Consider the following 24,136-nt stretch of genomic DNA (forward strand, 5'->3'; position numbering starts at 1 on the left):
CAAAAAAGTTGTATATGTAACCCCAAACTTTTGAATGGTAGTGTCGTTGTGAATGGTCTCTATATGTGGACTGGCGATCTATCCAGGGTGTACCCCGCCTATCGCCCTATGTCAGCTGACATTTGCACAGCTCCCCCCGCGACCCTCTGGTGGAGGATAAAGGGTTAGAAAATGGATGGATATTTAAACCTACAACAAACTAGTTGGCAGCAGGTTTTCAGCCATTTGCCTCTCACCTTTACTTCCACCTCTCTCGCCAGACAAAGTAACACATATTGTTTATGCATAAATACATTACATCACCCTTGCATGTAGTATTGCAACATCCCATTGTCGTCGTTGTAATGGCGTGTGTGTGTGTGTGTGTGGTTGCAGCTGCCGACCAACAGAATACCTTTGGCCTCACGTTCCCCGTTTTTGATTCGTCAGTTTTTGCACCTCATAATCATAATCAACAAGGACTTATAATGTAAACACAGCAGTTCTTAATTTTTACAGTTTTAAGAGAGCCTGGGTTGTACTGTTAACTATATAAGGTTTTTTTTCCCACTTTGTGGACGTTATTGATATACTGTATGGTCATAAAACAGTACATACTGTATATAGTACAACTAAAATACAGTGTAAGGGAGAACTTTAGATATGAAAATGACGAGTACAAATAAACAAATGAGCATGCACATAAATCACACAAAGCTCAAAGCAAGTAAACACATTTTTCTATGGAACTCTCTGCAGAAGATAAGATCTTTGAAAAAAAAAAATGAATCACCACTGCTGTTGCCTTTCTTAGAGCATGTGTTTGTGTGACACAGTTTTATTTTAACTTGTAAAAAATCAACAACATGCTGTCTTGCTTTTAGGTCTAATTGCAGCTACAGTGTTCATCACCCTTTTACTTGCTCTTTATGCCGTCCTCTGGAAGTGCATGGTGTCGCCACCGCAACGGTAAAGACGAGACAGATTTTACGACCCCGTTGCTTATGTCCGTCACTCATTGGTGTTTTCCCTTTCAGAAAGCACAGCAAGGTGAGGGTGAGAATACATCAGAGGAGTTCTGTGTGAAGACTGGCCTCCAGGTTGCACCTGTGTTCAGCAGGTTAATATAAGACGCCGTAATGGTACAGACTCCACTCTGAGAGCAGACTTTGCTCCCAGTCATATGAGAACAACCAAGTGGTAAAATACGCCACTGAAGATTCTCCAAATGGATCCAAAGATCAGACCATGAAAAACTGACTAACCAGTGTCACCAGTTTCCCCTCAGTGTGACTCTCCACTGGTGACTCCGTGATGATGATGATGCTGTGAAATATTGTTGTTTTACTAGGTCACTTTATGCTGCTTTTTTTCCTTTTGTTTTGATTTGAACTCTGCATTCACTTTAGGCCACGACTCACTTACACTTAAATTATTGTTTTATTTTTAAAAGCTGATGCTCAGGCCCAAACTGTTTTTTTTACTTTAAATACATATTTCTTCATTGAAATGCACATTGTTATATTTAATCGTTTACTCGGGGTGTTGGAACTGCTGTATTTTACAATAAATTGTAGTTAGTTCAAGTCGATGTCACTATATATATAAACAATAAGGACACAACTTAATGTCTGACGGTCACAGCCACGGGCGTAAGGTCTGACAGGTTTTCTGGACCAGTTCTGCAACTGCGAAAACACGGCAGCAACAAAACACTTTTATTGTACAGTTTTAGAGAGATTTCAAGTTGAAAGTGCCACATATGCACTTTGTAAATCGACAGAATTGTCAATTTTGAGGACATGTGTGTTCAGGACATGTATGAATACGAACATACTGGAAATAAGACATTTTTACTGTGCAGTATTACCAGAAACGTCAAAATTAAACGTCTCACGTTGACACTTTTTAAGTTGAAATGTTTGCTTCTTTCATAAGTTCCGTCACAGCCACAGGGTTTGTTTTCAGGACCAGTTCTGCAACTTTAAAAAAACAAATGAAGTATTGAGCAGGGAATGTGGTTTGGTGGAATCTGGAATAGTGTCATCAAATGAGACAGACAACTGCTCAAAAACCTATGATTGACTAAATATGAAATAGAAAAATATTAATATTGTGATCATTCTAGATTGAGAGAGGCATGAGAAAGACATCGGGATCTCCACAGGTCATGTCCTCTTCTGTCTGCTAAGGTCAGAAATCAGAGGCTGTTGTGGACACAGGCTATTCAAACCTGGGTTGATGAATCTGGATTCTTCTCAGGTAGGGGCCAGGTCAATATCTGGTGTGTACAGCAGAAATTGAGAAAAATAGAGCAAACCTGCCTTTTGGCAACAGCTTATTTGCTGCTGTTGCCTCTGGTGTAATGGTGTGTTAGGGAATGCTTTCCTGGCATGAGTTTAGGCCACAGTTTTTACTGGTTGAGTGCTTCCCTTAATGGTCACCTTTTACCATCATTTAGTGCACGTGTCAAACTCAAGGCCCGGGGGCCAGATGTGGCCACGCCACGTCATTTTATGTGGCCCGCGAATGATTAATTGGTCTTAAAAATCGGTGTTAAAATAGGTCTATGCTGCTTTAAGGCGTGCGTTGACCATAAACTACATTTCCCACAACGCATGGCGATCGCGTTACCCGCAAAGTGACGGCATCCCGCCACTAGATCGCGGTGTATCGTTGTATATGTGACGAGTGAAATTGAGATTGAGACTGTGATCGCAGCAGAATGTGTTCACAAAAGCCACAACCAAAAAACGATGAGGCAGTGAAAGCTCGCTTTATTGTGGCTGAAGAAATCACCCGTGCTTCAAAGTCTTTTTCTGAGGGTGTGTTTTTGAAGCAGTGCATGCTGAAGGTGTGTGAGCAGCTCTGATCCGACCAGATACAGACTTTTAAAACTGTTAGTTTGTCAAGAAACACCATCGTGGACCAGGTTACATCTATAATGCATCATATTTGTAACTTGAATAAGTAATAAATACAGAAAGTTATTTAGCAATATGTTACGGAGTAGTTACCTTTATTTTATTTTAGTTAAGTTACATTTATTCTGTATGACAATTACATCTGGCCCTTTGAGGGTAACCATTATGCTGATGTGGCCCTCAGTGAAAATGCTGCTCTCGTGGTAACAACAAGTATAGTAATGTACCATGGCAACAGTCTCACTCTGGTTTCCTGAATACTGTTTGTCCGTGAACTTTAGTAGCCTGAGCTGTTACTGTTCAATGGAATTGACAGAGCTTTGAGGCTAAAGTAGTTTCTCACACAAGCTCAGTGAGTGTCAAACTAGTCTAAATCAGGAAAATCAGCAAGATTCCTCTTCACACTGACCTGAATTTCCACCCCCGGAAACAAAACCAAGCTCATGTTTGCGTACAGCCGTGTCATTCCTGAACAAAAACGCCTAAACACAGCAGTTACCGGTGAAGTGAGACGATGCAGTAGACGGCAGTTCGCTGCAGTCAGATTTCCTGCTGTGAACCAGTTAAGTGTGTTTTCTTCACGAAGCTGTGAGAAAGCGCGAGAGGAATTCACTCCACTGAGCGAACTTCCTCCGACGTCGTTGATAATGTCCGTGATAACGTGTCACAATGTTTTCTGCTATCAGCAAGTGACCTGTTCCAAAACATACGAGTCAAGTGTGAGATTCCACAAGGTTTTCATATTCAAGTCAAACTACAGAGAACTGAAGTGAAGGTTTCTCAGCCTTTGTTCTCCTAACTATTCGATTAATTTTGCATTTTGTTCATGAATAAATCCTTGTACTACTTTATAATGCCTCATCACTGGTATCATCAGCATCCTGTAGATACAAAAAATAATAATCTCCAGTTGCTGCAGAATTAAACAAATTTTCATTGACTTCCTCTTAAGCCCCCATGTATGCAACCAAAAGCATGATTACTGGACAACGTGGTTAAAAAACTAGCTGCAAATTCAGATTATAGACAATAAAAAAAAGCATATCTGTATAGTATTTAGACTTAAAATAGACTCTGTGCTTACAGAGCATCAATGGAAACGTAACCATATGTAACTGAACATGAACTCTGCTGACGATCAGAAAGGTCAAAGCTCGGTTTGACTTCACTGGACGTCATTTCTCCCCGCGTCTCAGAGGATTCCTCCTCGGCCACCGGGTGAAAGTAGCTCTTGTTTATCATGCAAGTCATTTGCTGAGGGGCCGGTCCTTCGCCAAGCGGCGCGACCGAGTGCGGGCAGTAGTCTCGGACTGGCACGACACAGGAAGTCGACAAAGACGGAGCAGGAAAAGGTGTTTTCACGGAAACAGGATCTCTCAGCGAGGACGGTTTGTCCGGAGGAGGGTGGGAATTTAGGATCTCAATGTCACAGCTGATGCACTCCTCCATCTTGTGGGAGTGCACCCTCTCACCAGCCTATGCAAACAAGTACGGTGAATTATATTAACGTGCATTTATTTGTGTTTCATTGCAGTGATTTGTCCATACCTGCTGCAGGAAGCTGACTAACTCAGGCTTTTTGATGTTCATACCAGCAGGATAAACAAAAACCTCTGTCAGTCTTCTTTTCAACCTGAAGGTGAAACACAACAACGATAACACAACATAGTGTAGATGTGAGAGTCATCTTGTTGTATAGATTTAAATGCTCACAGTTTTCTTTGACACCACAGGAAAATGATGCAGCCGAGTGGAAACAAGGGAAAAGTCAGTATCTTGGCCAGTTGAGCAGAGTCTATGAAAAGGAAACACAGAGTGCATAGAAAAATCCAAGCCATAGTATTATATATTAATGGAATATGATAAATAAAGTGAATTATAATGGTGCTCACAGTTAGGTCTGGTTTTAAAGGTGATGCGGGTCGGTTGTCCCTGCCCGTTCTTAGTGAGAGCGCTCACACAGAACGTGTATTCACAGCTCGGCTTCAAACGCTCTATGGTCACAGATTTCCTTCCGGGGTCGTCCACTGACACGTTGAACACATCTAACGTAGAAGTAGATAACAACTGTTATATTAATGCCTTGTCACTGTGGCAACACAGCGTGCTTTACCATGAAATCTCATTTTAACCCTTGCCGTACCGATCAAGTGCACACTTGACACGGGAATAATACACAAAATGCATTTTTTCATGTTGTCGAGTCAAAGTTATGATTGAAAATTAAATAGTATATGAGTCAAGTGAAGTTTGATCTGTGACTTTTACAGATTTACAAAAAGAGACATACATACATATGAAAAGTGCAAAAGCATACAGTAAACGTGTGTGGGTTCAGTGAATAGTGTCTTTTTAACTTTAACTTTTCAGAAAAGGAGCTTCTCTCAGGCAGCATGTGCCATCTACTTGGCTCACTTGACACAGAGTTGGTGTGAGGGATGGCTAAAAGGCTGCTGCTGCTGCTGCTTGTGGATCTGATTGTTCAAGCTGATTTGTATCTTATGAACATGTACTGCAGGCCAGGGGTCTGCAAACTGCAGCTCTGCAGCTAAATGCAGTGGCTCCCTGAAAACAAAACAAAACAAAAAATTATTTTGAAGTAACACCTCTTATCTGAAGATCGAGGCGATAAAGTGTCACATCCTTATGACGACAAATGTGATACTGACAACCCGACAAAGTTGTTTTTGTACGATGGAAAATCATTCCGAGCTCCGGTTATAATTTATTTCATTAATTTTCCACAAACAATGTAAGGACTTAAATGGGTCTCCATAGTACTGTGTTTTTTTCCCCGTTAAATGTCAAGAATTTTCTTTTTCTAGTTTTCCAATGTACAAACTTGTTTATACATAGTACAAGTATCTAAAACTTGATATACATGACATTATTTTCATTATTTGGGTGAAATAGGTTTTGCAGCTCTGCATTTTTCAGCCTCTTTTCATACTTGAAAGCTTTAACCGGTTCTCATCGGGAGTCATCGTAAAGTTAAACACTGTAATACTTCCTCTGCACCCACCTGCGGAATGACCCGGCCGCACTTCCTCGACAGTAACCAGGTAACCAGTGATGAACGCCACATGAGACGGCTCGTCCTCATTGTAGCGCCATTCTAATGTCGCAGAGGAGGATGTAGTCTGAACTGGTTCAACCAGAATCGGGGACGGTACTTCTCCTGTGGGGGAAAACAAGGTTTTTTTTTTTGTTTTTTTTTGTAAAAGATAACCCACACCGTAGAGCTGGTGCCAATAGATACGTTTGAATCCTGCTCTTTCAAACCTAATCTGCCCTGACAATTAAAGAGTAAATGCACAAAACACATCAGTTCGAATTAAAACAACTTCAAATAAACACTGAGTGCTGATTTGCAGCAAAAGCCTCCACCTGATAAGCAAAAATAAATGCTGCTATGCTGTGTTTTTTCACCTATGGCTTATTTACAAAAAAGAAAAAACAGCTTTAAACCTGCTGCTGTGAATCTATATCAAAGATTTTTATCACTTCCTCCTCTCTATATATCTTACAAACAGGAAAGAAAAGGTGACATCTGGACGATGTTTTCACAAGAGCCTCAGATGAAGACATCCTGTGTCAAAAGTTTGCCTCCCACACCTTATTTATGCTGCAACGGTTCATTTTTAAAGACCTCTCTGTGTTTCGACACTCACATTTACAGAACATCAAATCTGATCACTCAGTTTCAACACTTACCAAGCTCTTGCGAGTATCCAGTCTGCATCTCCAGCAGTCTGTGTCCGTTTTCTGTGCACCCAAAGATATTGAAGGTATACCTACTTCCTGGTTTAAAATGCCCTGAGAAGATAAAGGTCTTTGACAATCAATGCAGGAATTCATATATGAGTATATGATGCACTTATATCAAAAGCCATTACCAACAGGGAGGAATAATGTGTTGTTTCCATGTGGGATTTTTTTCCATTGCAGAGAGCAAGGTGCCACATTTCCCAGGATGCACCACTCCACTGTATAGCCACACGTTGCTTCGTCCCACTCGGACCAGGACAGATTGAAACCACCAGCTGAGCCGCTGCTCAGCCGCTTCTCCGCCGGGAGGTTCTCTAGACAGAAAACAGTTCGTATATCATTATGTCAAAAGTGCTCAGTGAAGGAAAAAACTAAATGTCACTTTAAATTCTGTAATTAACCATATATAAAAGTACTGTAAGCAGCCAGCCGTGGATCAGTGGCAGATTTGATCCCAGCTCAGGCTACATGCTGCTGTGTCCCTGGCCAAGATACTTAAGCCCAGGTTGTTCTTGTGCTGGCAGCATATTAATGGTATGTAAAATGCATGATAGAAAAAGAATGCTGAATAATGAATAAAATGTATGTAACTGAATGGATGTGAAGGGGAGAGAACTGCAGCGTAAAGCACTTTGAGTGGTCATCAGTACAAGAAAGGTGTTATGTAAATACAGATCATTTGCTATTTGCAATGACACAAAAAATCTTAAAGGTACAGTTGGAGATCCTGGGAAAACCTTCTTGTATTCAAAAGTCCAAGCCCCTTTTCTTCAGACTTCCCTCTGAAGCCACGCCTCCAGAGCACAGGAACGCGCAACGAACACCGATTCACGAGCACTGCGCAGCATTGCTAACCTTCGGTAGTTTTCGGTGAAGTTTTTTGGATACTTTGATCAATTGATGATGAAAAACAACATAAAGACATAAAGTTAAACTACCGTTCCAGTAGAAACGACGTCACTGTGTCATCACTTTGCAGCCCTTTCTGGGCTTTCAGTTTCCGCCACCGTTCAAACGCAGCACCTTTTTTTTTTGGAAGTAGCTTTCCCAAAAAAACGTCTTTTCATTTGTTGGCACGTTGCTACAAGTCTTGCTGACCAATGCGCGATTAGTGCACTAAGAGGGGTACGAGCATAAGGGGGTTGAGGCAAATGGCAGTTTGACTGATGAATTACGATCCAATGATTTTGTTCGTGCCGTTCGATCTGATTTTTACAGGCCTGTCTGCTCCACACTGACTGACATTTTAAATTTTTGTGACAATGCATTCATTAATACGGGCCCACGGTTGGTGTAGTGCCTTGCAGCAAGAAGACCCGGGTTCCTGGGTTCGAGCCCCGTTTGGAACAACTTTGGAACAAGGGCCTTTCTGCAAGGAGTTTGCATGTTTCTCCCTGTGTGTGCGTGGGTTTTCTCCGGGTTCTCCGGCTTCCTCCCACAGTCCAAAAACATGCGATATGGGGATTAGGTTTTTTATTAGGGCCACATTAGGGTCACTCTAGAGTCTACATTGACCATAGGTGTGAGAGTTGTGAGTGAATTTGAAGTTGTTTGTCTCTATATGTGGCCCTGCGATGGACTGGCGACTGGGTGTCCAGGGTGTACCCGGCCTATCGCCTAATGTCAGCTGAGATAGGCACAGCGACGCTCCGGTGGAGGATAAAGCGGTAGATAATGGATGAATGGCATTCATTAATTGGTTACAGTTGGGTTGTCAAGAGGATTTTGAGCAATACAGTAAAAAAAATGTTCCAGAAAATGATCTCCCACCATACCTTTAAGCACCCTAATGAGGCCCTCATGCCACACACTTGCTGCCAAACACATAACTCTCCCATTGCTTGGGAGGAGCCCCAAAATCCCCTGGAAAAAACATCTGAGAAGAAGTTAAGATGAAGAGGTGAAGGCGACTGAAAAAGAGAGGATCTCAGCTGACTCCATGATTTGCCCACCTCTGTCATCCAACTTCGGGATGGTGATATGAGCAGGGACGGAGGAGCCGGCGTGGAGATCAGCCTTAACAGTGAAGTCACACCGTTGTGGGCCAATGGAAACCTCCGCATGGGTCTGTTCACCATCCGTCCGCACAGTCCTGTTCTTGCCCTCCAGCCACCACTGAACTGTGTAAGCTTTGGCAGTCACGGTGGTCGCCGAGCCAGAAACATCCTGAGAACAGAGGCGGTCATAAAAGTAGATGGTTTTACATGTACTGTATATTCTCCCATATTAAACCAAACACAATCAAAGACCGGGCACCAGTTCTTTAGTTAAAGTCTCACCATTTTCCACAATAGAGTAACTTGACGAGTGTAGGGGTTAGACATATGCTTTATTTTCCTCCATAAGTTTAAGGTCACCAATGGATCTGAGGGAAGCACATGAACATTATGTTATTATTATTCAGTGCATACATATACACACGGGGCAATTGTGTACTAATAAGACACGAAGAGCAGTGATAATGATAAAAGAAACAGAACTTTAAAAAAAAGTTTAACAAAGTGAGTTTAGTTTGAGATTTATTGTTTATTATTTTTAAAATGAGCTTGTTGAGGATAATGTAAAGATCATCATGTGTTTAGTGCATCACAGGCATCAACAGATCTATAGATCTATCAGTATGCTGGTACAGCAGGAAGCTACAGCTTGGCTTTGAACCAGTGTTGTGATGTCAAGGCTTTATTTTTTTCTAATCCCAGCTATTTCTGGCTGCTTCAAATAAAGATAACATTTGATAACATACAAGAAAAATGTCTTCTGTGGGTCCTTTTTGGTCATTGAACTCAAAGGACTTTTTTTTCCAGAATTTTGTACTCACTTGTTGTAAAGGTTTTTGGCTGCGTCCAGTTTCCCCAAAGTCTGCCATTTGCAGAGCAGCGCACCCTGGTAGAGTAGTGAGTGTTGGGGAGCAGACGCTCCGCTTTGACTTTGCAGGGTCCATTTGTGCTACTGCAGTTAAGCTTTGACACAAACACACAAACAAAATGCACTAAGAGCTCCACGTCTACTGCTTCAATATTTTTAGTTCTGTAGCGTGTCACTTTAAAATACAAACACATATCCACACAATTCTCTGTGTTTTCCATGTGTAGCGGCATTTAGATCTCGTGTCGCCCAGTGACATTATCGCACTGCAGCAGGGAAGCATAGGAGGTGAAGCCAAGATAGACAAATGCAACTGCTATGCATTGTACGAGTAAAGCGAAGCGCCTGCAAACTGAGGAAAATAAACTGAAAGCATCATCAATAGTTTCAGAAGTGAACTCTGCTGCTCGAAAAACTGCAAAAATTGACGGGATAAAGACTTCTTGCACCTTCCCAGCCTTGTGGTGCTGCTGTATACACACAAATGCTCCCTCGATCAGGTCTGACAGTATTGCGCGGTGCGAGGACGCAGCTTACAAATAAATGTAGGGAGAGTAATCATTCATCCATTATCTACCGCTTTATCCTCCACCGGAGGGTCGCGTGGGGTGCTGTGCCTATCTCAGCCGACATAGGGAGCGATAGGCGGGGTACACCCTGGACAGTTCGCCAGCCCATCACAGGGCCACATATAGAGACAAACAACCATTCACTCTTACTCCTCAATGCATTTAGAGCAGGGGTTCTCAAAGTTTTGATACCTGAGGGCCAATTTAAGAACCCAACATTGGACTGAGGGTCCAATGTTGGGTTCTTAAAGTCAAAGGAGTCAAAGGGGAAAAAACTGGAAAAAAAACTGAAATAAATCCCATTTGTAATAATTGTAATGACCAGATTGCAGTTCTACAGTTTAAACGTATTGGTCTGTATCCAGTTATGTCAAATAAACATTTAACAAGCTTAGTAGCTCCTGGATTAAAACTATCAACTGTAATTCATTGCGGGCCACCAGAAATGTTTCTGCGGGCCGCCATTGGCCCCCGGGCCGCACTTTGAGAACCACAGATTTAGAGTGTCCAATGCACCTAATCTGCATGTTTTTGGACTGTGGCAGGAAGCAGTAGAAAACCCACGCATACACGGGGAGAACATGGAAACTCCATGCAGAAAGGCCCTTGTTCCAACCGGGTCTGGAACCCGGGTGGCAAAGAGTAATCAGAGGCAAAAAACAAACAAACATCGACGACAAAAAAAAAAAGAAACTTTAAAATGGAAGAACCTCACCTCTGTGGTGGCTGTTGTGTTGATGGTGAGCTGACAAAAGAGTTGAGTCAAGTTCCCTTGTATGAACCATGACACGGTGGCGTCTGTCACTCCTGGGCTCACAATGACCCTCTCTGCAACAGGAAACACTAACACCCACGCAGATATGAAAACCCACATGGTTGATAAAAAAAAAAAAAAAAAATTAGGTAGGTAATTTCCTAAGAAACGATTTATTATTAACATGTGATTATATCTCTGGGTCATATGTAGTTGTGCAGACTGTACAAATCGTTCAGGCTCACAACTTTTCACGACGTTTGAATAAAAGCCAGACCTCTGTCAGAGATATTGAAGCTGTAGCTTTCTGCCTCCTCTCCCAGCTTGTCCTTCACTACCACAGTGATGTTGTATTCATTCAGGTGTGGTACGGCCGGGAAAGTACAAGACGAAGATGTCTGGCATTGGATGGGAGTCAGGTTTGCATTCCTGTGTTTACACCAACAAAGAAATTAGAGATATTAAACAGAACATCGTTATTCGGTGACGTTATATCTGTTGCTCAGGTTCACCGTTTTCATTCATTTTTTGTTGAGTTTTTAAAATGCGTTCGCTTTAATTTGTTTTATATTTTTAGCAAATGCTTAGTTTTTATTCGTTTTAGTGTTAGTTTGAGGTCATATGGAGTATACAAGATGAAAAAATGTCATAATAAGTAACAAAAGATGCCATTTTAAATAAATGTTTGAGGGCAGGTGAACAACCATCCCTGAATCAAATATAAGAGTGTACAAGAAATTAGCCTGAAGTGCAAAATGACACACATGAACATAAATAATAATAAATAACCCTCATGAGATACATCAGCTCAATCTCAAAAATAATCCAAATAAAAGATTTGAGGTTTTCTGTGTTATATTGTTTGACTTATTGAAACAATATAATATGTATTGTTTTATAAATCTTTATGTAAACATTTGTTGACATTTGTGTGCTTACTCTATATGAAGGGTGATCGTTTGCTTGTTTTCGTCATTCGGGTGTCGTTTTCTGCCCTGATCCCAGGTGCAGGTAACAGTTGTCATATATGATGTCGCACAGCTGAGGTTTCTGGGCTTCTGCGAAGGAACTACAGAAACATAATATGTATAAGACTGTATGCTGAGGTGGAAAGTAATGAATTACATTTCACGTTACTGTAATTGAATTGAGTAGGTTTCTTGTGAACTTTTTGTGAAGTAATTTTTTTCAAATTTGTAGTATGTTTTTTTTTTGTAGTATGTTTTTTTTCTGGAAGTACTGTACTTTACTACATTTTACATCACATCTGTTACTGAGTAAAGAAATGTTGGTCTGAATTTAAAAAGTAAAATTCAAGCACCGGAACCTTTGGCAGTTAATGATGAGGACAGGTGAATGATGAGGGCAGGTGAATGATGAGGACAGGTGAATGATGAGGACAGGTGAATGAGTGGTAAGGACAGGTGAATGATGAGGACAGGTGAATGAGTGATGAGGACAGGTGAGTGATCAGGACAGGTGAATGAGTGATGAGGACAGGTGAATAATGAGGACAGGTGAATGATGATGACAGGTGAATGATGAGGACAGGTGAATGATGATGACAGGTGAATGATGAGGACAGGTGAATGATGAGGACAGGTGAATGATGAAGACAGGTGAATGATGAGGACAGGTGAATGATGAGGACAGGTGAATGATGAGGACAGGTGAATGAGTGATGAGGATAGGTGAGTGATGAGGACAGGTGAATGATGATGACAGGTGAGTGATGAGGACAGGTGAATGATGATGACAGGTGAGTGATGAGGACAGGTGAGTGATGAGGACAGGTGAATGATGAGGACAGGTGAATGATGAGGACAGGTGAATGAATGATGAGGATAGGTGAATGAGTGATGAGGACAGATGAATGATGATGACAGGTGAATGAGTGATGAGGATAGGTGAGTGATGAGGACAGGTGAGTGATGAGGACAGGTGAATGATGATGACAGGTGAATGATGAGGACAGGTGAATGATGAAGACAGGTGAATGATGAGGACAGGTGAATGAATGATGAGGACAGGTGAATTGGCGTTAGTTAAGTAAGACCTAACCTAAGTTGACCTATGTTGACTAAAAAATTATGTTTACATATTTTATTTTGTCAGCACTTTAATTTGTAAAAGTTTTGCCTTTAATTAAAAACAATTCATGTGAGATATGTGTCCCCTTGTAACTTTGCACGACACAAGAAAGAACCCCAACTATTGAAAAAGTAACTTTTACTCTGAGTAAATTTTAAAATAGTTACTTTTTTACTTTTACATTTTTAGACTAGTACTTTTACTGTACTATTGAGACCTCTGACTGTATGGAAATAATATTATAGTAATATTATGGCAATATCACCTTATTTCTGTAGCAATAACCAAATGTGTGCGGGGCATAAGTGAGGCTGGTTTTCACATTTATAACATGGTAATTAATCACAGTAGCCTATAGTAATTTATTATTATCAAGCTATAACCTGGATATCACTTTGGACCTGATTTAGTGCGACGTAATACCACACTGTTGTTATTGTTATCACCAAGCTGGAAGTTGAATTACAAGTTATATGGCATTGCCATAATATTGCCTCCCAAAAACAAACGTAACCACCATAATATTATCATTCTTCTTTCTGTGCTGTAAACGTAAAGTGTTCACAAATAACGTGAATGTAATGTTCAAACTCACAGCTGACGGAGTTCAAGATGGACTTGCGGTTGCCTTTTGAATCGCTGCAAGTGAGTCCTATGACTTTAAAGAATTCTGTTGGGAAAGGCAGGTTCTCTACAGTGATGGCCTTGACTCTGGATCCGATGCTGATCAGAGGGTATCGATCTGGCCAGTTATTGAACGTAATGCTGGTGATGTTGACTCCTGCCTGGGGAACACAACAGAATGTGCTGTTGCTGCCCTCTTTTAGCATCTGGTCGACTGGAAACATCTTGATCTCCGTTGCCTTTGCACCTGCAGGCCACAGAGTCGTTATGCAGTGTGTAGATGATATGAGCAGCTAATTTGATCTTCGGTCTTCTGAAACTCTCTCTGCCATCACTCCTTAATTAGTTACTGGAGATACTAGACAACAAAACTGTGCTACTGTACTCCTATCCAAGCATACTGTAGACATATTGTAGGAGGTGCATTACAAAAGACACTTCTAATCGCTGCAACTCTTGTTGTGAAACACTGATATTTAGAATGGTGAGAGCAGAAAACAGGAACTAGTGCAACTATCTGATCATTAAACTTGTTCCCCCGTGTGTTTGGTTCATCTTTACTTGTATTAAGTACATTGCCAATGAAGGATCAGAATGACATCATCTCACCATTGTTAATTTTCCATTTGCTCCAGGGACTTGGAACAGACTGGTTGTAGAAATGTCGCACCCTGACAAAGTGATCCACGCACTCCAGAGGCAGCTCTGAGGTCCAGGTCCATTCATATCCATGTGAACCGACAGAGCGCGCGCTGACATTTTTCTAGATAAACAAAGACAAACGTTACAGTTAATACATTTAGTTTGATTGGTGACATCATCATAGTAAATTCTATTAGAGAAAGCAGGATAGTCAGTATTGTTAAAATGACAGGGATGCAACTATGCAGATGCTTTAAACAGCACGACTGCAAGGGAAAAGTAATTACTCACATTGTAGATAACGATGTGGTCTTCAGTGCGGCTAATCTGGATCTCATTTATGTCCCCAGCTGAGCTACTGTGGTTTAGCAGCCAGCTCACCACGAGGCTCTGCTTGTCACTGACAGCCTCCAGATGACTGATAGTTGGCTCCGGTGGCCGCCAAACTGAAAGTGGTGCACAATGGGTGTTAAGTCAAATATTTAAGGACATCCAGAGCAGGGATGTGGAGAAATTAAACTCACCAGGGTCAGAGCAGCATCCACCGTCATCCTCAGAACACGTCAGACACAACCAGAAAAGGTTGATGAAAGATATTCGGTGAAAACTTTTCATTCTTTAAGTAGAGAAATGATGGGTTAGCATAACCGGAGTGAAGCGCTGTCCATTCACTGCACACACTGGTCATTTGTGACTGCGTTAGACAGTTATAAGCAGCCGGCCTACGATTACAGCAAAAGGTATTACGTAAAATAAACCCCTCCCCCCCACACACACACACACTGACGTTTGCCACAACAGTTTTATATACAGCACAATACGAATATGGTGCGTCATACTTATGATTACAAAGATTACAAGAGCACACATATCAAACACAATATTATTCATCTTGATAGTGAATGAAGTCATTTACATACAATAAATTATCAGAAAAGCAGAGAGAGGGACAAAAAACAAAAAATACAGCCGTTCTTTAAAGAAAACAGTTAGAGCGTATCAGATAGTAAAAGATTTTTGGCACTTGTGTGAAAAAGAGGAAGTTGTGCATAGGTAGCTTGTCCATAACACTATACATATATTTATTATTTATACAATGATGTCATGTATATAATTTATATCTTTCAGAATCGCTAATAAATACCACTGAACATGACATGGAGAAATAATAGCACTCTCTGTTGGCGTCTTCTCAAACGTTTTCCGTTTTCTTATAAGTGCTTAGGGGGAAATAAAAATCCAGATTTCCTGACACTTTAGCTCCCAGTGTTTGTAGAACAAAAGGTTCCTCTTTCCCGTCGAACACATATTAAAACAAATCAAAGTAAAAACACAGCAGATGCAAATAGAAATGCTCGTTTTAAGAAAGGCACAACGGGTTTGATCCCAAAGAGAATGATTAATGGCTAATTAAGGCACATAAAATATGTCTTCCTATTGTTCCCTTGTGTGAACTTCAGAACTTCAATCCATCATTTAGATGGATACACACGCACAAACACATACATATAAGCAACAGATATATATATATATATATATATTAATGTTGGTCCAGTTATATATGTCAGGCAGCTTGTGTTTATTCTCAGAGATAAACAACATTCTCTTCGCCTCCCTCCTCCCCGTTCTGTCCTTCAAGCGAGAGGTAAGCCTGCGGGTGAAGGAGTGGGGTGAGAGTTGGCGAGGTGGAGGAGTAGTCCTCGCAAAGTCCGTGACCTGTGACCTCAAACCTCCAAGGACTTAGGGATCGTTTGTCTGATGGTGGAGTGAAACCTGCTGGAAGAAGAAAAGGACGTCATGTTTTGGAAAGACAAAAGAGTAACTTACAGAGACAGTATGTAACATTATTCATGCATTAATCGTCAAAAGGAGTCCCTCTGCAGTCAAAACAAACGAGCAGCTCCCAGCACAACACAGACTCCATACACACACACCCCACAATAAAAAGCATTGTAAGTATTGCCTTGGTTAACTCAAATAAAAGCAGCATCACGCTCATTTCAGGCCCAGATATTTAAACATAAACTCTTACATAAATTCTACAAAGAACAACTAGGAAGTGCAATAATTATGTAAAACTGAAATGCTATAATAGTGAAATGAAAATGAGCAATATCGCAGAGCAAATAACCACCAGCTATTTGTCCACAGACTTCCCTCGCTAAAGTCCACACAGGACTGAGACAGAAAAGGCTCCTTTGTCCTGTATGTAGTTCTGCAACGCTGTCAATCACACAGCTCCTCCAATCATCTTACAGAAGCCCAGCGGCCGTGCCCGCCCACTGCTCCATTGACTCGCAGAGAAACTGAGCTTCCATGGAAGTGACGTTTTTGCGCCGCCCTCAAGTTCACCGCAGTGAAAAAAACCTATACGGTGTCGTCTCGTACAGAACAGTTTAAGCTGAGCGTCAAGTGGTTTTTAATGCGGAGGCCGCTACGGGAATACGGAAATTACGTAAGACTATCTATTGCCGCGATAAATAGCTGATTCTGAACAAACCAGTGACTGATCGCGTGCTAGCGCTAGATTTGTATTTAAATGTAAATATAACACAGTACATATTCGACAATATGTTGTTGTCACAAAGCCCCGCAAATATAAGCCCCCTTAATGTGTTCTGTTATGATTCACCAGACTAGTATCACTTTAACTTGTATGACTTCATGTACGGCACATAGTCTTACTCGTATTTGTCCTCTGTGGTTGTGCCATGACTCTGCTGTTGAACGGGTGGACAGAGTCATTCAGAGGCTGAGGGCAGCTGTGGTTGTTGCCGAATTTCGGGTACGTCAGACAGTCGGGGGGCTGTTTGCTGTGGGCCTGACTCAACAGGGTGTTGAGGCTGTTGTAGAGGCTGGCGCTGATTTCCAGGTTAGCGGTGTAGCTGGAGCTGCGCACGGAGTCGTCGTCGTCGTTCGTTCTCGATGTGGAGAGCAGACACTGGTGTTGGTTGTTGTTGTTGACGGGCTGGTGTTGCTGCAGCGAGGTGAGCAGGGCCGCTTCACTGTACACTGACGCACAACCGTCCAGGCTGCCTGAGCGGCTGTGGCTGGACACCTGGGACAGTGGAAATCAGAGGGGGACATGATTTGCTCGGCAGTCTTCAGGGTTTTGTTTGTTTTCACATATCCTGCATGTTCTCCTGATCCCTCTCATACCTTGAAACCATCCAGTGGTATTGCAACAGGCAAGCTGCTCTGGCGGCTGTGTCTCCAGCTCTGGAGAAGCCTCTGCTGTGCTTCAATGTTCTCCTTCTCCCTCTCCACACCCCTCTGTCCCTCCCTCAGTCTGTCCAGATTCTGCTTATACTCCAGAAGCTGGGCCTCCAGCTCCTCACGCTCGCAGCGCAGGCGCTCAGCCTCAAGGAGGCACTGCTGCTCTCGCTGCTCCAGCACACTCTCCTGCTCATTCTATGAACAAACAGGACATAAGCACATCAGAAAAAAACAGCAGCATTTAGAAGTTTAAAAAACTTTAAAGTGCTCTAATTCAAACTTTGGTGCCGGGTTTCTCACTCCTTTTCTGCATCAGGTGTGTTTGAGCAGGGAAACATCTAAAACATGCAGATCCCCAGGACCAGGAGTGAGAACCCCTGCTTTAAACCAATGCTCCACTGAATGCGAGAGGCTCACCTGCTGTTTCTCTTTGACCAGACACTCTTTGTCCCAGCGCTGCTGCTCTTGTTTCAGCTTCATACTGAGTTTCTGCACCTCATGCACTTCTTCTTTCTTCCTGTCCGTACCCCTTTTTTCAGCCTCCTCCTTCCTCCTATCAAGGCTCCTCTGCTTCTCCTGCTCCTGGATTAAAACAACAGACAATGGATTTATCTTTTCTGACATTATTCACCAATAAAAAAGCAACAGAATTACAGTCCAAGTTCCCTTAGAGCACTCATCTGGTAGCCTATATGTGGTTAAAAAAAATAAATAAATACAATTTAACGTGCAAATAATGTGTCAGGTACCAGAGTGTTTTGGAGGGAAGTGAGGGTTCGTAGATGTGGTCTTTCTCCGTCCTGCAGAAGGAGTTTCTGGACTTCGTACCAGCTGTCCTGGAGCGTTACAGCAGCCTGCAACAAGGAAACGCCTGCTCACTCTCATCTCAATGTTATCAACGTGAATGCTGCCACAACAAGGTTGTCTATGCGTCTGTGTCAGTTTCTATCTCTTATCTTATCTGCCATGTTTGACCTCTACTGTAAACAATTTTAACAGGGTGGAGCAGGTGAACAATGCCATCATCCATCAAGTCTTTTCAACATACTCAGGCAGCTACAAATCAAAACAAGTCTTTGTCTTATTTAGTTTTTTCTTACCTGAAGACTATAGAGAAGCTGAGTCAGGCTCTGGACGCTCTCTGCCACCTACACAACAAAGGGCTTATTATTTCCAGTCAGACAGTTAAAGCTGGGGTGTGTAATTTTTCAGTATTAACAAGTATCTTTGAGCTGTGCCCAATGGCCATGCCAGCCAGATACGTAGGGTGATGTTATACCGGTGTGACGACAACAGCGACACACTGGACAACAATGGAGGACATTCAGCATCGTTACTCTGGTATCCCAAGGGTATTGAAAAATGGAACAGTTGGGGCCGGTTATTTTGGTACTATTCCAAATGGAAACACCCAAAAAAAAAACGTACCGCACTGAACCAAACTGTTCCACAGTATTTTGTTTCCGCGTCTGTGGTGACACTCAAAGGGAGTGAGACAGTGGCAAACTTTAGGTTAAGGAATTGCCCCCAGTTCTCTGAAAAACTGAATGGATTCAGAAAACACAATGTGACACTCGCAGTGTTCTGGTGACAGAAGTTACACGACGGAGCTTTAACCCTTAGTGCTCGCGTGGCACAGATCTGTGCCACAGATGCACCCATGGTAAACTGCCGTGGGAATAATACACAACTCCTTATATGGACATCCTGGATGTGTGTGTTTATAGGTCACATATTCAGGCTTTGAAGGTCTTCTTACATGTTATTGAGTCAAATTTATGATTCATTTTATATCGCACTTTTAGTAGTGATATAAACTAAGTAACAACAATTGTGCAGAAGTCACTAAATAGACTGCTTTTCTTTTTGTTCACAAAATCGAGCCGTGTGACGCATTTCCAAATGTCACCAATTCCATCCGATTTCAAATATTTTGAGTATTATTTGCTCATGTGTGTTTATATAGTTGTAATCAGATTGCCTATAGATAATGCTGAAAATAAGACGCTCTATATTGTACATTATTATAGCCCCTGTATATACTGTACGTATAAATAAATAATAAATATATAAATAGTAATGGGAAAAAGCAGCCATAATGCTCTGTGTTCTAAGGGTTAAATAAAATAATCCATTCACAGACAGTGCTAATGAGGAACTACAGTAGTCCAACCTTTAAAAGCGTCCCTTTGTTGTCTCCTCGTCTCAGCTCAATAGCAGATCCCCACAGCACGCTGTCCAACCCCGTCAACTCTGTGTCTGATCCAAGAGAAGTGGAGCTCACACTGTGCGTGCTGAGATAATCTGCTGTAGGAACAAGGCATATAGAGAGTGAACATGGTGAATTGCACTGCCTTTATATTATGCAATGTAGTTCATACACACATCAGTAAAGGCCACGCAGTATGTGCACTGCAATATCCATGTAGGATCAAATACTGAAAATGACATTCAGAACTAGGGCTGAACTAGTGGGGGGGGGGGGGGGTTGTGCCAATCTCAGCTGACATAGGGCGATAGGCGGGGTTCACCCTGGACAGATCGCCAGACCATCACAGGGACACAGAGAGACAAACAACCATCCACTCTCACATTCACACCTATGACCAATTGACCTAATCCCCATATTGCATGTGGGAGGAAACCGGAAACCCAGATGAAACCCATACACACACGGGGAGAACATGCAAACTCCATGCACAAAATGTTTGTCAAATTCCTAATCGCAAATCACATCGCAATTTCAGTCAAAAAATCATATTAAGTCATATTCGGAACTACAGCATACAGTATATCTGTGGCTCACGTTCAGAGGGAGACTCATGGATGCTGCTGCCATGACTGTTGTAGCTGCAGCACTCTTGTCCTCGCACAGGAGACTCTTGACTCTGTACAGCACTAGCAGAAGCCTGAAGGATGATGATCAGGTTCTCTGCTGCAAAAGTCAAAATATAATACAGATATAAGTCAAAAAAAGCAATATTATTAGGGGAACAAATCTGTGGAATAATATTGTTTTTCCAAACTCAACTTAAGTGAAAGTGAATTTGTTACAGCCAGAACTAAGTTCTCTAATTTAATTCTCTAATTGGATTAGGTTGCTTCATTTGGTGTCCAAGGAGGCAATGTTCAGTTTTTATTTTTACACATAAAAAGAACTATGTAATACATTTACTGGTGTGAAAAATCAAAGTCTCACATGCTGGGAGACGTCAATACAACATATCGGTGTCGGTCAGGGTTTCTCACTGGTCCTGGGGAGCCACTGTCCTGCATGTGTGTGACCAGGAGTGAGAAACCCTGGTGTAGGTGAACCATAAGGGGCTTACAGTAGTGTTATTATTTAATATCAATTTTATGGAAAAAAAGGTAGTTATTTCATATGTGTATGGAGATGTAACTCAGAGAGCGACACTGTACCCACACAGCAGAAACCTCACCTTCTCTGAGCGCAGCTGTGAGAAGCGAGGACGCCTGTTGTGGTGTCTCGCTGTCCGTGTCTGGCTGTACCAGCAGGTGGCGATGTGGCACAGTCTCTGGTGAGTGGAGGGTTAACTCCGTGAGCTCAGCATACAAATGAAGCTTCTCCTCCAGGCTGCTGCAAATATGCTGATCCTGACCCAGCAGTGTCTCTATATTATACGTAACCATATTAAATGCTTAAGGTGACATTGCGCATTATTTGCAACATAATTCCCTTCAAAACAACCATTATTAATATATTATTTACCCTGGAACTTGGTGATCTTCTGAACCTTGGCCTCTGCAGCTCGCTTGACTTCCTCCGACTCAACACTTCGTTCCTCCTCCTCCTCTTCCTCAGGACAACTGTAAACCAGTGGGTCAGATAATGAGTAACGCACACATATTTATACACACTGACCCCCCACACACACAAACGTGCACACACACACCTCTCTACAGCTTGACGTATGTGTTTCATCCATGCATTCCTCTCCTCTCTGGTGGTCGTGTGAACTTCATACATCTCTGGTCCCACTGAGGAGGCGGAGATAAGGAACATCCCTCTCTCCTCATTGGCGACTTCTCTAACAATGAGCTTCTGCAAGGGGATTACAGGAGGCTTCTGGTCCTGAAAATGTGGATAAAGCAAATTTAAAAAGTGGGTTAAATGTCGTAAAGGGATGGAGAGTGAAAGAGAGCAAGTGTGTCGCTGATTTTAAAGTGGAATGGCGCTTACAACAGCAGCAAATACAAAGCGCTGGTCTTTCTCTTGCAGGAAAACCAGTGCGTCTGTGAGCAGGAGTGCCAGAGTATCTGAAAACAGGAGTGGAAATACATATGCAATGGTCATCTCGAAACAAAAACAAAAAAAATCTTACCGGTATTGATGACATCATACATACCTTTTAGACGTCCTGTGGCAGTCTTCCAGTAGACCAGACCTTTATACTGCAGGTCCCTGTGTGAGCTGTGCAGGTTCTGTTTCCGAAAGACCTTGCCATTCTTCAGCTTGGCAAAGCTCTTGTTCTCCAGCCGGGCGAGCACTTCCTGCAGCTCCTGACACCTCACATACTTACTCACACTCAGGTCCACTGCTGCAATTACGTCACGGATCTGGGACAAGGCACTGGACAAGTCAGAGTGTTCTTGACTTGGCTCTGTCGAGAGAAAAAGTGAACATAGTCGTAAGAGAAAAAGAAAAACAACAATTTTCCAGCAATGCTGCAGAGGAAGTAGAAATATTGTACCCTATTTCTCCAAGTTAACCTAGTTCCCTGGTGTCCTAATGAACATGTCTGTGACATGCTTTGGTCAAAAGACCTCATGGATGAAGCACCACAGCAGTTCAATCACCCTGACAAAACAGCCCTGTTCAGAACGCTCTGTTTTGAGTGCCTGTCTCTTTAAATGCAAATGAGACACAGGAAACTACGTCAGCGACACTGAAGCTCCGGCAGCTAACAGCAGATAGCATTTGGAAAAGCGATCATTTGCCGACTCTAGCCGGCACATTACCATCATATATAAAATGTATCCACTGGACTGCCGCTCTTTCAGATACTTTTGCCCTCGCCTGCACGTTTTTTAGGGACAAAGCGGAGCTCCGTGAGACAACAATTGCAGGAATGTCTCATTGTGACGTTGCAATGAGTGCGGAAGTCAACATTGTTTGTTTCATCTCCTGTACTTAGACTGAGGCGGACTACAAAAACATGAGTCATCTTTTTTCACACTTTCACACATAGGGCCTCCAGAGTCTCAAATATAAGTATTGAAATGATAAAAAAGTAGATTTTGTATAATATGTCTCCTTTAAAATAAAAAGTTCAGAAATGTACACACAAATACAATACATGCTAACCATGTGGCATCATCATACTATGAGTTAAAACAGGGTTTCTCACTCCTGGTCCTGAGGAGCCAATGTTTTAGATGTTTCCCTGCTCAAACACACCTGACGAGGAGTGAGAAACCCTGAGTTAAAACATCTATAAACTGTACAATTTTTTTCATTTATGTTGATTGTATAATACATATCTACACAATACATTTTTAAATATTATTCTCTCTTTCCCCCAGAGTTAACACAGTTGCAGAAATAGTAAGAGTGGCAGTAGTAGTAGAAGTAATAGCAGTTTTATGACCCTATTCAAAAACTCAACTGAATATCATTGACTATGTAAAAATCTTAAAGGTCGTTAATGTTTAGAGTTTTGTGTATTTGTGCAGAACACACGGACCTGACCTACCCTGAGTGTAATGTAATATCCTCTCCAGCAGCACTGGATACTTGGTGATGCGCTGAGTCACCAGCAGAATAAATTCTGGCACCCCTCGCCGTCGGACCAGAGAGTTGTTGCTCTGTTGCTGTGAACGCAGGCAAAAATCAAAACACTCAGAAAAGATATTTTACTGTAAAACCTTGATTTTTTTTCGTTTCCAGGTAACTTACTCTGACAAAGTTTTGTAGTTTCTTGTTCTGCTGCTGCAGCTCTTTGAAGACGTTGACAGCCTCGGTGTGGTGACTGCAGAACTCGCCGTAAACCTCCTTCATCTTCTCAGCATTTTCATCTGAGAACTGAGAGAGAACACTGAGTACACACAAGTTACTGCGTTTATACACAATGAATGAGTGCTTCCCCAACCTGTTGAAGCAGGATATCTCCAATATGAAGGATGAGATAATCTTGGGGGTTGTCAGGTTGGGTCGCGGCCTGCCGACGTTCCTGCAGCGCTCCGAAGAGGTTCCTGTGGAAGAGCAGCAAGGGATCCAAGCATGGGAAGATCCGGGCCACGCAGTCCATGTCCAGCTGTAGCTCCTCCAGCATCCCTCTCCTGAACACCTCGGACATGACCGTCAGGGTCTGGATGTGGTGCAGCTCTGTCTGCATCAATTCTGCAGGTGAAAAGCAGTGAAAGTGGATTATGAGGCATCTTGTGAAAATGTTACCAGGTGCAGGCGACTCATTTATTTATAGAACCCACGGTGCAACTAGCCTATTTGATTAACTACCAGCACTTAAAATAATTTCATACAAACAAACACATGGAGAGTAAGTTTCACCAGATGTTTTTGGACTTAATAAGGATATTAAGGCCTGCTTTAACCTCTCTACATGGAATTTGCATGTTGCTCTGGGTTCTCCAGTTTCCTCCCATCGTCCAAAAACATGCAGATTTGGGGATTAGGCAAATTGGACACTGCAAATTGAGTGTGAGAGTGAATGGGTGTTTGTCTC

The 24,136-nt window shown here is 42.2% G+C and overlaps 2 protein-coding genes across 2 annotated transcripts in view; both read right to left on the reverse strand.

Annotated features, from left to right (window-relative positions):
- Nucleotides 1-3,983: 3,983 nt before the first annotated feature.
- osmr (oncostatin M receptor) lies at nt 3,984-14,831 on the reverse strand (the record flags this gene model as incomplete). Its single annotated transcript, XM_083905200.1, has 17 exons — nt 3,984-4,379; nt 4,452-4,536; nt 4,632-4,698; nt 4,796-4,948; nt 5,926-6,081; nt 6,618-6,719; nt 6,800-6,985; nt 8,624-8,837; nt 9,029-9,036; nt 9,490-9,631; nt 10,821-10,933; nt 11,137-11,288; nt 11,799-11,928; nt 13,546-13,821; nt 14,184-14,337; nt 14,508-14,662; nt 14,741-14,831. 17 exons carry the CDS (start codon nt 14,829-14,831, stop codon nt 3,984-3,986), a joined length of 2,580 nt encoding a protein of 859 aa, XP_083761326.1.
- Nucleotides 14,832-15,402: 571 nt separating this feature from the next.
- The window catches only part of LOC310940407 (rho guanine nucleotide exchange factor 28-like), a gene marked incomplete at its 5' end in the record, with an annotated part of 40,056 nt that continues 31,322 nt past the window's right edge, over nt 15,403-24,136 (reverse strand). Inside the window, 16 exons of the mRNA XM_083905362.1 lie at nt 15,403-15,992; nt 16,902-17,274; nt 17,376-17,627; nt 17,850-18,014; nt 18,182-18,286; nt 18,533-18,580; nt 19,606-19,739; nt 20,239-20,367; nt 20,873-21,064; nt 21,163-21,260; nt 21,347-21,525; nt 21,634-21,710; nt 21,800-22,054; nt 23,147-23,264; nt 23,350-23,475; nt 23,543-23,793. Of these exons, the coding sequence (XP_083761488.1) occupies nt 15,802-15,992; nt 16,902-17,274; nt 17,376-17,627; nt 17,850-18,014; nt 18,182-18,286; nt 18,533-18,580; nt 19,606-19,739; nt 20,239-20,367; nt 20,873-21,064; nt 21,163-21,260; nt 21,347-21,525; nt 21,634-21,710; nt 21,800-22,054; nt 23,147-23,264; nt 23,350-23,475; nt 23,543-23,793 (2,693 nt within the window). The 3' untranslated portion in view covers nt 15,403-15,801. The remainder of the gene's footprint in view (nt 15,993-16,901; nt 17,275-17,375; nt 17,628-17,849; nt 18,015-18,181; nt 18,287-18,532; nt 18,581-19,605; nt 19,740-20,238; nt 20,368-20,872; nt 21,065-21,162; nt 21,261-21,346; nt 21,526-21,633; nt 21,711-21,799; nt 22,055-23,146; nt 23,265-23,349; nt 23,476-23,542; nt 23,794-24,136) is intronic.

The sequence above is a fragment of the Microchirus variegatus genome, assembly GCF_963457635.1.
Source record: "Microchirus variegatus genome assembly, chromosome: 18".
Lineage (NCBI taxonomy): Eukaryota > Metazoa > Chordata > Actinopteri > Pleuronectiformes > Soleidae > Microchirus > Microchirus variegatus.